Source organism: Lepidochelys kempii, chromosome 1 (assembly GCF_965140285.1).
Source record: "Lepidochelys kempii isolate rLepKem1 chromosome 1, rLepKem1.hap1, whole genome shotgun sequence".
Lineage (NCBI taxonomy): Eukaryota > Metazoa > Chordata > Testudines > Cheloniidae > Lepidochelys > Lepidochelys kempii.
Window position 1 is genome coordinate 261825900 of NC_136380.1, and position 15283 is coordinate 261841182.

A 15283-nucleotide genomic window follows, 5' to 3' on the forward strand; every position below is an offset into this window, starting at 1 on the left:
TTTTTTCCTTCTATTTACAGCATTATGCAGTTGGCCAGGTGCATTATGGGGTTGGGGTGTGGTTTTTATTTTTTGCTTCAGGGTTCAGATATTGGCCACTGTGGAGCATGGGACTAGCTTTGTTTTACTCGTTCGTACAATAGCTAGCTAGCACGGTGGGGCCCTGATGCCTGACTGGGGCTTTCAGGCTCTACCCCCAATTAAATAATAATATAGAGAGAAAAATTAAGATGGCCACCGTACTAAATTATTTGAATGCTGTTTATTCTATTAGCTGTATCAGGGATCACACCTGTGTGGCACAAGGTGGAATGCCAGACTAAACTGACCACTGGTCTGAGGAGCTGTGCCCTGTGGGTTTTTTTGGTTGCCTCTTGATTGTAGTGGCTTGCTTAAATCACTTGTGTCACATACATGCTGATTCCTTCTATGCCATTCCAGCAGACTCTTGAAGCCTGTTGTACCCTTTTCTCCTGCATAGTGGTGGCTGTGCTGCTCTCTAGTGTGCCTTTGCTGGAGTTGCTCCAGAAGGTTTTGGAACTCACCTGGATGTGGCCCTGTCGCTCTGGACCCACTTTATCTTCATCAGAAGAGGCGCTTCTCTGCTCTGCTTGGCTGCTGACTGCTTCCCTCTTAGCTCATCAGCACCGTTTCAACTCTGAGGTTAGAACTGCTGTCAAGCCAGAACTCGAGCTGTGAGGGAACAGACATCATCATGCTAAAATAAAATCCCTGTTCACAGGCAGAAATGATTCACATTGGCCTGGACTCTGCTGGCCCTTGCAGTTACTGCACTATTCTGTTCAGGGGATTCCTAGTTCTGGTCTCCTGCTGTCCCAGCCTGGCAGGGGGCTAGGAATCCTATCCAGTGGCTAGCTATGATGTAGACCATTTGAGGGCTCAGGAGACGGGTGGTGATCCTGGAGAAAAATCTCCAAACTCCCCTTTCCTCTCAAAAAGCTAAACTCTCTGTGAGAGAGTGACACATTTTAAAGGTGCTTTTCAGGAGGCTAACAACCATTCTGTAAATTTATAAACCATTTTGTTGGTGCTCTCTATTGGAATTACAGGTAACTGTGAATGGAGTATATTCTAACACCAATGCAAGGGGGTGACCTTCCCCTCTAAATATATATGCCGGTGCCTCATACCATTCCTTTGTGATAAAATGGAGTTAAAGCCTCAATGGGGTGAACTTAGGCTCTGATCCTGAAAACATTTACGCAAATGCTGAAATTGACTCGTGAGTAGTCCTACTGAAGTTAGCTGGGCTACTCATAGGCCATGTCTACACTACGAAAGTACTCCGATTTTACAGAAGTCGATTTCTGGGAACATATTGTATAAAGTTGAGTGCATGCGTCCACACTAAGCACATTAATTCAGCGGTGTGCGTCCACAGTACCGTGGCAAGCGTCGACATTCCAAGCGGTGCACTGTGGGTAGCTATCCCACAGTTCCCGCAGTCCCCGCTGCCCATTGGAATTCTGGGCTGAGCTCCCAATGCCTGATGGGACCAACATTTTTTTGCGGGTGGTTATGGGTAAATGTCGTCAGTCAACCCTTCCTCCCTCCGTGAAAGCAACGGCAGACAATAATTACGCACCCTTTTCCCTGGATTGCCCGAGCAGACGCCATAGCATAGCAAGCATGGAGCCCGTTCAGCTCACCGGAGCAGTTATGACCATTGTAAACACCTTGCACGTTTATGCAGAACCAGCACCTGAAAAACCAGGCGAGGAGGTGACGGCAGTGCGGTGATGAGGACATGAACACAGATTTCTTTAAAACCGTAGTCCCCGGCATTTTGGAGATCATGGTGTTACTGGGGCAGGCTCATGCTGTGGAACGCTGATTCTGTGCCTGGGAAACAAGCACAGAGTGGTGGGACCGCATAGTGTTGCAAGTTTGGGATGATTCCCAGTGGCTCCGAAACTTTTGCATGAGTAAGGGCACTTTCATGGAACTTTGTGACTTACGTTCCCCTGCCCTGAAGCGCAAGAATACCAAGATGAGAGCAGCCCTCACAGTTCACAAGCGAGTGGCAATAGCCCTGTGGAAGCTTGCAACGCCAGACAACTACCGGTCAGTCGGTAATCAATTTGGAGTGGGCAAATCTACTGTGGGGGTTGCTGTGTTGCAAGTAGCCAACGCAATCATTGAGCTGCTGCTATCAAAGGTAGCGACTCTGGGAAATGTGCAGGTCATAGTGGATGGCTTTGCTGGAATGGGATTCCCTAACTGTGGTGGGGCTATAGACGGAACCCATATCCCTATCATGGGACCAGACCACCAGAAAAGCCAGTACATAAACCGCAAGGGGTACTTTTCAATGGTGCTGCAAGCACTGGTGGATCACAAGGAATGTTTCACCAACATCAGCGTGGGATGGCCGGGAAAGGTTCATGACGCTCGCGTGTTCAGGAACTCTGGTCTGTTTAAATGGCTGCAGGATGGGATTTACTTCCAGACCAGAAAATAACTGTTGGGAATGTTGAAATGCCTATAGTTATCCTTGGGGACCCAGCTTACCCCTTAATGCGATGGCTCATGAAGCCTTACACAGGCACCCTGGATAGTAGTAAGGAGTTGTTCAACTATAGGCTGAGCAAGTGCAGAATGGTGGTAGAATGTGCATTTGGACATTTAAAGGGTTGCTGGCGCAGTTTACTGACTCACTCAGACCTCAGTGAAACCAGTATTCCCACTGTTATTGCTGCTTGCTGTGTGCTCCACAATCTCTGTGAGAATAAGGGGGAGACGTTTATGGCGGGGTGGGAGGTTGAGGCAAATTGCCTGGCCGCTGAATACGTGCAGCCAGACACCAGAGCAATTAGAAGAGCACAGCAGGAAGCGCTGTGCATCAGAGAAGCTTTGAAAACCAGTTTCATGACTGGCCAGGGTACTGTGTGACACTTCTGTTTGTTTCTCCTTGATGAAAACCCGCCCCCTTGGTTGCCTCTAAATTCTCTGTAGGCCACCCGCCCTCCCCTCTTCGATCACAGCTTGCTTGCAAAGGAAATAAAGTCACTATCGTTTAAAAAACTTATATTCTTTATTAATTGATTATAAAAATAGGGAGATAACTCACAAGGTAGTCTGGGTGGGGTGTGGGAGGAAGGTAGGAGGGAAGGAAAAAGCCACTTCAAAACTTGTTGAATGACAGCCTTCTGTTGCTTGGGCTGTCCACTGTGGTGGAGTGGTTGGGTGCCCGGAGCGCGCCCCCTCCCCCCAGCATTCTTGGGCATCTGGGTGAGGAGGCTATGGAACTTGGGGAGGAGGGGGGGCAGTTAAACAGAGGCTGCAGCAGCAGTCTCTGATCCTGCTGCCGTTCATGAACGTCCACCAGACGCCGGAGCATGTCCGTTTGATCCCGCAGTAGCCCCAGCATTGCATCATTCTTCCTCTGATCTTCCTGCCGCCACCTCTCCTCACTTTCATCGGCCGCTTTCCTGTACTCTGCTATTGTGTCCCTCCACACGTTCTGCTGAGCAATGTCAGTGCCAGACGACTGCATGAGCTCAGAGAACATTTCATCGCGCGTGTGTTTTTTTCGCCGCCTTATCTGAGATAGTCTTTGGGACGGAAGAGGGAGGCTTGAAACATTTGCAGCTGCTGGAGGAAAAAAAGGGAGTGAAGTATTTAAAAAAGATACATTTTACAGAACAATGGCTATATTCTTTCACGGTGAGCAACACTATTCACATTACATAGCACATGTGATTTTGGTACAAGGTCGCATTTTGCATCTTATATTGAGTGCCTGTGGCTTTGGTGTTAGAGATCACACACGCAATGCCGGGCAACAGAATTCGGCTTGCAGGCGGCCATGGTAAGCCATAGTCTTTAGGCTTCTGCAACCTTCATAACAGCAGTGCCCTCCTCTCCCATACCAAGCAAAGCACGTTGAGTTGGCCATTTAGTGCTGCGGTTGTCCTGTTAACGTGCAGCAGCAGAAACCAAACTAATGCCCCCGCATCCAATTCTCTGGGATGATCGCTTTACCCTTCACCCCACTCCATGGCTGGTATCAGGGAAGATCTCTGCTAGCCAAACGCGAACAGTTCAGCGCCAGTGTCCCCCTCCCCCCCCACCATGTGGCTAACTGCGGGGAGGATTTCTTTTCAGCCACAGGCAAACAGCCCAGTAGGAATGGCCACCTCTGAATGTTGCCTTAATTAAATTCCCCTATTTCAACCAGGTTACTATGAACAATATCACTCTCCTGAGGATAACACAGAGAGATAAAGAACGGATGTTGCTTGAATGCCAGCAAACACTGGGACCATATGCTGCTGGGCTTTGTCATGCAGTGATACCAGATTACTTGCTACTAGCATGGCGTGGTAAAGTGTCCTACCATGGAGGACGGAATAAGGCTGCTCTCCCCAGAAAACTTCTGCAAAGGCTTTTAGAGTACCTCCAGGAGAGCTTCATGGAGATGTCCCTGGAGGATTTCCGCTCCATCCCCAGACACGTTAACAGACTTTTCCAGTAGCTGTACTGACCACGAATGCATCCCAAGTCCTCAGGACTACTTAATCATTAAAAAACGCTTGCTTTTATAACGTATTATATTTAAAAAAGTACACTCACCAGAGGTCTCTTCTCCAGCTTGGTTGGGTTGGGAGGGTATTTCAGTCAGGATGATAAAAAGATCCTGGCTGTCGGGGAGAACAGTGTGCTCTCCTCAAGCTCGTCCTCCTCCTCCTCCTATTCCTCATTCGCAAAATCCTCTGCCTTGGCGGAGAGTACCCCATCATTGGAGTCCACGGACAGGGGTGGGGTAGTGGTGGTGGATCCCCCTAGAATTGCATGCAGCTCAGCGTAGAAGCAGCATGTCTGGGGCTCTGTCCCGGAGTGTCCGTTTGATTCTTTGGTTTTCTGGTACGCTTGTCTGAGCTCCTTAAGTTTCACGTGGCACTGTGTTGCGTCCCTGCTGTAGCCTCTGTCCCTCATGGCCTCAGAGATTTTTTGAAATGTTTTGGCGTTTTGTCTTTTGGAATATAGTTCTGATAGCACGGATTCCTCTCCCCATACAGCGATCAGATCCAGTACCTCCTGTTCAGTCCATACTAGAGCTCTTTTTCAATTCTGGGACTGCATGGTCACCTGTGCTGATGAGCTCGCCTGGCCAAACAGGAAATGAGATTCAAAAGTTCCCGGGGCTTTTCCTGTACACCTGGCCAGTGCATCCGAGTTCAGAGTGCTGTCCAGAGCGGTCACAATGGTGCACTGTGGGATAGCTCCCAGAGGCCAATACCTTCGAATTGCATCCACACTAACCCTAATTCGAAATGGCGGTGTCTATTTCAGCGCTCATCCCCTCGTTGGGGAGGAGTACAGAAATCGGTTTTAAGAGCCCTTTATGTCAAAAAAAATTGCTTCATTGTGTGGACGGGTGCAGAGTCAATTTGATTTAACGCTGCTAAATCCGACATAAACTCGTTGCGTAGACCAGGCCATAGTCAGTGAAGTTACCCAAGTGTGTAAACTTGTGCAGGATTGGGGACTAAGTCTACATGGCCAGGAAAGGGTGCACAGGTTTTGGGCCCCTTGATGGGTGTGTAGCCCCTTGTAATCCCTTGCAGCACTGGACTTTTCCATAGAAGGATTGATGTGTTTCTAACCTGTCCATCGGATATATCTGTAACCTGCAAAAGGCTCAGCTTCTCAGGGCTTACAAACCTAACATCATGAGATAGCAGGTGAGGAATAGAGACCCTGAGACAAATCAGTCACAGTTTGTCATTTCACTTACACTTTCTCCTCCGGAACACACTCTTCAAGACTGTGATGTTGTGAAGGTTCCAGGGCTTGTTTTATCCTAGTGGCCAATGCTGTGCTGTGTCTTTTGGGAGACCCAGGTTTGGTTTTCCCAGCCCATATTGATCACTGGGATGTGAGCATTTACTGTCTTGTAAGCCTATCTCTTAAATTCCACAGCACTTGATAGGCATGACAGCTTACACGGGTACTGCCGCAGAGAGCTCTCCAGTATCAGTCAGAGGTAATTAAAGTACCCATGGATGCAGGATAGGTGGTGGGCACTTAGGAATGGCTCGGGGATCAGGCTGAGCAGTGAGACACTTCAGTGGTATTTCTCTGGAAGTCCCCTCAGTTTCTGAAGAATTTAAGCTTTCCTTAAAATGGGGGGGAGGGGTAGAGCCACTGTTGTTCTCTGGCTGCTTTCCGCTGTTCCGTTGCTGCTCATGCAGTACTGCTGGAGTCACGCAAAGCAGCCAGATCTGGCCCAGAGCTTTTTGCCTTTATTGTTGTGAATGAGAGCTGATGCCATGCTGTCTCCCTGAGCCTGCAGAAAAGTGTGAACTGCCCTCTGAGGGGTGTTAATGAGTTCAGTTTATCTGCCAGCAACAGGTTTGGTCAGTGTCTCTTTTACTGCTGATCATTTTAGTAGAAACAACTAACTGTTTGGGGAAGGCAGGCAGAGTGCAGGATAACAAGTGGAGCTTGGGCCCCAGTCATTCCTTACCCAGTCTGACCCCAGAAATCTTGTCATCTTTACCTAGTCACATATTTCCAAATGGTCATTTATGGACATTGGCAAAAGAAAGGCAGAGGACAGCAGGGAAAGAAGTGATTGCAGTCTATAGGTATCTTTGTGGGGAACAAATATTTTGATAATGGACTCTTCAGTCTATCAGGGAATGGTCTTCTATGATCCAGTGGCTGGAAGTTGAAGCTAGACAAATTGAGACTGGAAATAAGGCATACATTTTTAACCATGAGTGTAATTAACCATTGGAACCACTTATCAAGGGTTGTGGTGGATTCTCCACTGGTGATTTTTAAATCAAGACTGGCTGTTTTTCTAAAAGATCTGCTGTAGGAATTATTTTGGGGAAGTTCTATGGCCTGCGTTATGCAGGAGGTCAGGCTAGATGAACAAAATGGTCCCTTCTGGCCTTGGAATCTATGAGAATTAAGAGCAATTAAGGGGACAGTCTTCCACCTGATAACCTGTTGACTCAACACCAGAGGTAGGCTTTTATTCATTCTTCTTTCCCCTGGTGTTTCATTCTCCTAGGTTCACCAGACGATCTCTCTGGATGTAGAACAGGTCCTGAATGCAGTCATCCTCAGAAGGAAGAAGCCTGCGCTGCTCTTAGGTATGCAGAGGCTGTCTAGGGTCATGTTTCTGTTGCCTGGGAACAATAACTGGCACTTGCTTAGTTCCAAGGCTGTTTAAAGTAGATAGAGAGAATGTTGGGAGGGAAGTTGAGACTATTGGAAGGCGAAAAGAACAGAAATAAGAGTAAAAAGAAAAGGAGGACTTGTGGCACCTTAGAGACTAACCAATTTATTAGAGCATAAGCTTTCGTGAGCTACAGCTCACTTCTGACATACTGGAGGTGAACATGCAGGTGGGAGCCTGGCACCTTTGGTGCATTTATCTTTGTCCACATGGGCGGTGGGTATCATAGGCTGGGGGAGGCTGTGCCTCCGCAGACAGCCAGTCATGGCCCCAGCCACGCTCCACCCCCAGACCCCCTCCTCCTGCTTCCCGCCTTGCAGCTCCCCCTGTGCCGCCCGCCCTCCCGGCACTCCGGGGCTGGGGGGACCGGGGCTGCGCTGCCCACCCTCCTGGCTCTCCAGGCCTGAGGGCACTAGCTTGGGGCAGGGGCTGACGGCTGTGGTGGGAGGGGCTCTGGGCTCTTGCGGGGGATGGGGCTGCAGAAGGGGCGGGGCCTCAGGTCGAAGGGGCAGGGCTGGGGGCTAGCCTCTCCCAGTCGACAGTTCACGTGCCGCCCATGTTTGTCCACTACAGATTTGGGGTACTTGGGGCAAAGGTAAAATGAGTTTGGTGATGTTCATCCCTGGTGGATATTTTTTCATTTCTTAAAACCACCATAGAGTTAGGTAACAGGGCTTGAAACTGAGCAAGAGTTGGAATAACAACCGAGGTGGTGCTGCAGGGCAGGATGTGTGGGGACTTAATTTAGCGGCATTCATGTCTGCAGACGCTAGCCAGTGCAATCTCTCTTTAGTGGGTCCTGAAAATAAATCCATCCAACTTTTCCTTCTCTCCTCTGCCAGGCTTTGCTCTGGGCATTCATGTGCAGGGTTGGGTTCCTTGGTGCGGAATGGTTTTGGTTTCATGGGGTTGGGGTGGGGGAGGGAAATGTTGTGCTGTAATAACAAGCAGTTGTGTGTGCAGTCAGTATCCTTCAGTTCCTGCGAGCCATCCTCAGACAGAACTTCTCTTCCGCCCTGCTGGTGCTCATAGTCCAGCCCACAGCTCAAAGCAGGATAGAGCCATCGTCGTCAGAGGATGATGCCTCCCTGTATCCACTGGCCACTTGGCAGGTGCTCTCGCTTGTCGTCAGTCTGCAGAACCTTCTGGTCCAGGTACATTTACGGACATAACTAAACACAGATTAGTCTGAGGAAAAACACCTCAAATAACATGGCCCAAGGGAATTTCTCCCCTTCTTCACCCCTTACAGAATGATAGAAATTTGATCTGTAAGGAAGCATTAGACCACATTCTCCCACCACAGCCAGTGCAGGGCTGTTATATACGGTATATCCTCTAGGCCTTTGCCCAGACCAGCATGCTTTCACTGTTTCCCTTGGGACACTGTTCCTCTGTCTTATAATTTCTGAAGCAAATTCTGGCCTCATATGACTTTATGGTGTAACTGAGAGCAGAGCTGGCTTTGTAAGTGCATTGTACGTTGCATACCCTGAGGACGATGAAAAGTGTAATTTGCCTATGCTACACCTTTTGCACCTCCTGTCCCTTGAATTTTCCTCTCTCAACAACCATCACCTTTGTTCTTTTCTCTGTGTTTTCAGAAAGACCTATTGCTGTCTCAGAGTGTTGTTGCCTGCCTGGAGGTCTTGATGGAGTACCTGCATAGGAAGAACCAGGGCATCGGTAAACCTGCCCAGTCCTTGTTCATTTGGGCCTCAGTCCTACTGAGCATGCTGGCCCTGATCCAACAAGCACATGTCTGACGTCAAGCCTGTGGCTATAGTCCCATTGAAGTCAAAGGAACTACCTGTGTGCCTAAAGTTAATCACATGCTTCAGTGCATTGTTGGATTGAGGCCAGAATACCCAGGCCCCTGCAGAATCAAGCCCTTGCTGTGGTCACGGACCCATCCCATGGTTGGTTTTCAGAAGAACAAAAATCATGTTCCCCATCCTCATGTCTGCTATGATTGAAAAGACTAGATAGCTTGGGAATGGGATTCAGAACCTTTCACCTGCAGGGCATTTGTTCCAGTCCTTGAGGCCAGAACAGCTAAGTGACTGAGGGGCCCAAGAGTGGATATGGAGCCTTTTACCTGTAGGTTGCCAGTTGCACTTTGGTCCCAGGTTAGGGGCACAGGGAAATGGGATAATGGTGGTATTCCCAGAGACCAAGAGTTCAACACAGAATTTGAACTCAAGAACCCCATGTCACAGTGCGCTCTGCTGGCATGCAGAAGGTTTTTTTTACAGCTGAGCCAGTGGAATAGAAGGTTTCCCTTAGTTTCAGCCTTCTGATACAGGGCAGTGGGCTCTGTCTTCAGTCTTGAAACAGAAAAGTTCCCTGCTCCATGACCCATTCGAATCAGTCACAAAGGGTATATCCACCCAGCAAGGAGGAGCCCAAGGCAGCAAATCTCAGACCTTGGTGTAACACACTGCTGGGGACACCCAGAGCTGAGAGTCACTGTGTTACCTCTCTGCCTCAACAAAAGTGAGCTTTGCTGGAGGTTAGATTATGTCAGCTCCCTGCCCCACCAATCTGTCTTCCTGACCAGCAAACTCCTCAAGGCTCTCCCAGCCCAAACCTTGCCTAGCGGATAACGATCAGTGAACTCCAGCCACCCAGCTCCTCAAAGTGATGTTTCTCTGCAGTGCACAGCACCTATCTGTGCATTCACTGAGGATATTAAGTTTGCTTCTCTGTTGAATGGTCAGTACATTACATCTTAATTTAACTGAGGTAAAAACATCTTCTCTTCAACCACAGCACTGAATGGGCTTATAGTAAAGGTAAAACAAGTTTATTAAACAAAAGTTATGGTTAAGTGATATCAAGTAAAAGGGATAAAGGTAGAAATGGTTACAAGCAAATACAAGTGAAAACAGGCATCTAAAAGACTAAAACTTAATCTAGCAAGATACAGTCTTTGTTCAAGATAGTCTCTTTCCCCCACAGTTGTCTTTCCAGCTTTTTCTGGCAGGATCCATTGCAATGATCAAATTGCTTGGTTCCTTTGTTTCCTAAGGTGAAGGATATGAAATCCTCTCTGTTCGCTGTAGCCCCAAGGGGACCGTGTTTGTCTTACAAGTCAGGAAGGCCTCTTGGTGGTTCAGTCTCCTGTCTTTCTGTAGGATGCAGGAGCCATCATAATTCTCTGTCTCTTGAGTTCAGGATCAAGATAACCCCCATTGGTTTAACTTGATAGCTTTGTTTATTGCTAATATCTAAATTGAGGTAAACCCACATTCCTTTGTCTAGGACAGACCTATTTATTACCTTTCCCTAGGATAGGCTGTCTGGTCTCAATCATGTTAGAGAGAATTCATAACTTCACATATAACATTAATGCATGCATTTTACAGTGATATTAATAACCAGCATGTTACTAGCTTTCATATGATGCCTTACACAATATCTTTTGGATAAATATCATGACGACAGTGTTGGGTGTAGTGAGTTGGCTGGGTCTGATGAGAGACCATGTACTCTATGTCAGTGGGCATTAAGGGCTGTTAGGGTCTCCCCTGAATCTAAAGACTTCGACTTGCGGGGCTTGCACCACAGCACTAAAAATAGACACTAGGCTTCAGGCTGGAGCTCAGAATCTGAAGCCCACTGCCGTCCCTAGGTTTCAGAGCCCAAGCTCAACTTCAAAGCAGGCTACACAACTATTTTTAGAGCACTAACCCATGTCTGGGAGGCTTGCTTAGATCCATTCATAGATTCCAAAGGCAAAAGGGACCTTTGTGATCATCTAATCTGACCTCCTGTGTAACCCAGGCCACGGAATTATTTTGGGGATGTTCTTAGAGCAGATATTTTTGAAAAATACCAATCTTGATTTACAAATTATCAATGATGGAGAATTGACCATGACCCTTGCTAAATTGTTCCAATGGTTAATTACCCTCACTGTTAAAAATTTACACCTAATTTCCAGTCTGAATTTGTCTAGCTTCAGCTTCTAGCCATTGGATCATATTACACATTTCTCTGCTAGATTGAAGAGCCCATTATTAACTATTTGTTCCCCCATGTAGATAGTTGCAGACTATGATCACGTCACCCCTTAATCTTCTCTTTGTTAAACTAAACAGATTGAACTTCTTGAGTCTGTCACCATAAGGTATGTCTTCTAATCCTTTAATCATTCTCTTGTCTTTTCTCTGCACTTTCTCCAATTTATCAACATCCTTCTTGAATCGTGGGCACCAGAACTGGACATAGTATTCCAGCAGCAGTTGCAGCAGTGCCAAATAGAAAAAACTCTCTACTCCAACTCAAGATTCACCTGTTTAAGCATCCAAGAATCACATTGGCCCTTTTGGCCACAGTACTGGGAACTGACATTCAGGTGATTAACCACCACAACCCCCAAATCTTTTTCAGAGTCACTGCTTCTCAGAATAGAGACCCGCATCATGTCGATGTAGCCTACATTTTTTGTTCCTAGATGTATACATTTACATTTAGCCATATTAAAATGGTTTGCTTGCATCCAGTTTACCAAGCAATCCAGATCACTCTGAATCAGTGACCTGTCCTCTTCATTATTTATCACTCCCCCAGTTTTTATGTCATCTGCAAACTTTATCAGTGATGAGTTTATATTTTCTTCCAGGTCATTGATAAAAATATTAAATAGCCTAGGGCCAAGAAACCATCCCTACAGAACCCTGCTGGAAACACATCTACTTGATGATGATTCCCCATTTACAGTTACATTTTGAGACCTGTCAGCCTGTGACGGGGTCTGCTTACCCCGCACTAGCCCAGACAGGGTTAGGCCCATATTATTGACAGAGGAAGTCCCACCTCCCTGGCAGGACTAGGCATGCTCCAAATGCTCTAGCAGTATAAAGGGAGGAAGCCTAGCTCATTCTGGGCTGGAGGCTGCAGGGGAAGGACCTGTCTGGGAAGCTCCTGCGGAGGGCCAGTCACGGCACCTGACTACGCTGGGAATCAGAGCCTCCTTGGGATCTCCTGAACCCCGGCGACTGGAGGAGCTGCCGGAGGTGACAGGCCCAGCTAACCACAGGAAGTGACCCAGGAAGGGTGACGGAGTGGTACCTCCCACCCGGGAAATCTCAGCATGTTTCGGTAGGACCCCCCTGCTAAGTCAGTGACAAGTTGCTACACCACTGTTAGGGCCCTGGGTTGGGGCCCAGTGGAGTCTGGTGGGCCCGGGACTCCCTACCGGGGCCGTCACACCCCTTGGTGGGCACCCCACCTCCATAGACTCTGGCTGCTAGGCCACACTGCCCTGCACCTAAGGGCTGCGCTATAGAATGTGGCTGCTAGGCCATGCTGCCCTACACTAGGGGCGTAGACCATCACACAGCCCATTTATAATCTATTTAATGCTTGTTATATTCATTTTATATTGTTCTAGTTTTTTAATCAAAATGCTGTGTGGTACCAAATCAAATGCCTTTAAGAAGTCTAAGAATAATATGTCAATGCTATGATCTTTATCAACCAAACTTAGAACCTCATCAGAAAAAGAAAAAGGTTGATTTGCATTAATTACATTACCCTCCCTTAATCCTTTATTAATCAAGTCCCATATCAGCTGTTCCATTATCTTGCCTGAGATCAATGTGGCTTACTGGCATACGATTATCCTGGTGATTCTGTTTACCCTTCTAGTCTTCTGGAACTTCCCCATACTCCAAGACTTACTGAAAATCAATATTAATGGTCCAGCGAACTTCTCAGCCAGCTCTTTTAAAACTTTTGGATGCTGGTTATCTGAAGCTGGTGTTTTAAAAATGTCCAACTTTAGTAGTTTCTGTTTAACATGCTCCTGAGATACTAGTGGAATGGATTGTTATTATCTAATGAGACTATTTCATCTGTTTTTTGCCCCAAATACAGAACAGATATATTTATTGAAGACCTCACCTTTTCTTCATTATTATTGATAATTCCACCAGTTTTATCTAGTAATAGACCAATAAGAACATAAGAATGGCCATACTGGGTTAGCCAAAGGTCCAACCAGCCCAGTATCCCATCTGCCGACAGTGGCCAATGCCAGGTGCCCCAGAGGAGTGAACCTAACAGGTAAATCAAGTGATCTCTCTCCTGCCAACCATCTCCACCCTCTGACAAACAGAGGCTAGGGACACCATTCCTTACCCATCCTGGCTAATAGTCATGAATGGACTTAACCTCCATGGATTTATCCAGTTCTCTTTTAAACCCTGTTATAGTCCTAGCCTTCACAACCTCCTCAGGCAAGGAGTTCCACAGGTTGACTCTGCGCTGGGTGAAGAAGAACTTCCTTTGATTTGTTTTAAACCTGCTGCCCATTAATTTTATTTGGTGGCCCCTAGTTCTTATATGATGGGAACAAGTAAATAAGTTCTCCTTATTCACTTTCTCCACACCACTCATGATTTTATATGCCTCTATCATATTCTCCTGAGTCTCCTCTTTTCCAAGCTGAAAAGTCCTAGCCTCTTTAATCTCCCCTCATATGGGACCCATTCCAAACTCCTAATTCTTTTAGTTACCCTTTTCTGAACCTTTTCCAATGCCAGTATATCTTTTTTGAGATGAGGGGACCACATCTGTACGCAGTATTCAAGATGTGGGTGTACCATGGATTTATATAAGGGCAATAAGATACTCTCCGTCTAATTCTCTATCCTTTTTTAATGATTCCTAACATCCCGTTTGCTTTTTTGACTGCCGCTGCACACTGCGTGGACATCTTCAGAGAACTATCCACGATGACTCCAAGATCTTTCTCCTGATTAGTTGTAGCTAAATTAGCCCCCATCATATTGTATGTATAGTTGGGGTTATTTTTTCCAGTGTGCATTACTTTACATTTATCCGCATTAAATTTCATTTGCCATTTTGTGGCCCAATCACTTAGTTTTGTGAGATCTTTTTGAAGTTCTTCATAGTCTGCTTTGGTCTTAACTATCTTGAGCAGTTTAGTATCGTTTGCAAACTTTGCCACCTCACTGTTTACACCTTCTTCCAGATAATTTATGAATAAGTTGAATAGGATTGGTCCTGAGACTGACCCTTGGGGAACACCACTAGTTACCCCTCTCCATTCTGAAAATTTACCATTTATTCCTACCCTTTGTTCCCTGTCTTTTAACCAGTTCTCAAGCCATGAAAGGATCTTCCCTCTTATCCCATGACAACTTATTTTACGTAAGAGCCTTTGGTGAGGGACCTTGTCAAAGGCTTTCTGGAAATCTAAGTACACAATGTCCACTTGATCCCCCTTGTCCACATGTTTGTTTGACCCCTTCGGAGAACTCTAATAGATAAGTAAGACATGATCTCCCTTTACAGAAACCATGTTGACTTTTGCCCAACAATTTATGTTCTTCTATGTGTCTGACAATTTTATTCTTTACTATTGTTTCAACTAATTTGCCCGGTACTGACGTTAGACTTACCGGTCTGTAATTGCCGGGATCACCTCTAGAGCCCTTTTTAAATACTGGTGTTACATTGGCTGTCTTCCAGTCATTGGGTACAGTAGCTGATTTAAAGGACAGATTACAAACCATAGTTAATAGTTCCACAATTTCACATTTGAGTTCTTTCAGAACTCTTGGGTGAATGCCATCTGGTCCTGGTGTCTTGTTACTGTTAAGTTTCTCAATTCCAAAACCTCCTCTAGTGACACTTCAATCTGTGACAGTTCCTCAGATTTGTCACCTACGAAAGACGGCTCAGGTTTGGGAATCTCCCTAGCCTCCTCAGCCATGAAGACTGAAGCAAAGAATTCATTTAGTTTCTCTGCGATGACTTTATTGTCTTTAAGTGTTCCTTTTGAATCTCAATCGTCCAGGGGCCCCACTGGTTATTTAGCAGGCTTCATGCTTCTGATGTACTTAATACCACTGTCAGGATTCTTTTTGTTCCTAATATAGTTAAAAAAACTCCTTCTTATTGACCTTCTCTCTGGTGGCTACAAATTTCTCCTTGTGTCCCTTTGTTTCCCTTATCAATTTTCTGCAGTTCCTAACTTCTGACTTATATTCATTGCTATCAAGTTCCCCCTTTTTCCATTTGTTATATATATAT

General features: G+C 46.4%; 1 protein-coding gene across 3 annotated transcripts in view; it reads left to right on the forward strand.

Moving 5' to 3' along the window:
• MEI1 (meiotic double-stranded break formation protein 1) overlaps positions 1–15283 on the forward strand; it is a 66298-nt gene that overhangs the window by 45246 nt on the left and 5769 nt on the right. For all 3 annotated transcript variants that reach the window (XM_073327215.2, XM_078851092.1, XM_073327216.2), the window contains 4 exons: positions 482–663; positions 7049–7130; positions 8180–8370; positions 8821–8902. In XM_073327215.2, the coding sequence (XP_073183316.2) occupies positions 482–663; positions 7049–7130; positions 8180–8370; positions 8821–8902 (537 nt within the window). The remainder of the gene's footprint in view (positions 1–481; positions 664–7048; positions 7131–8179; positions 8371–8820; positions 8903–15283) is intronic.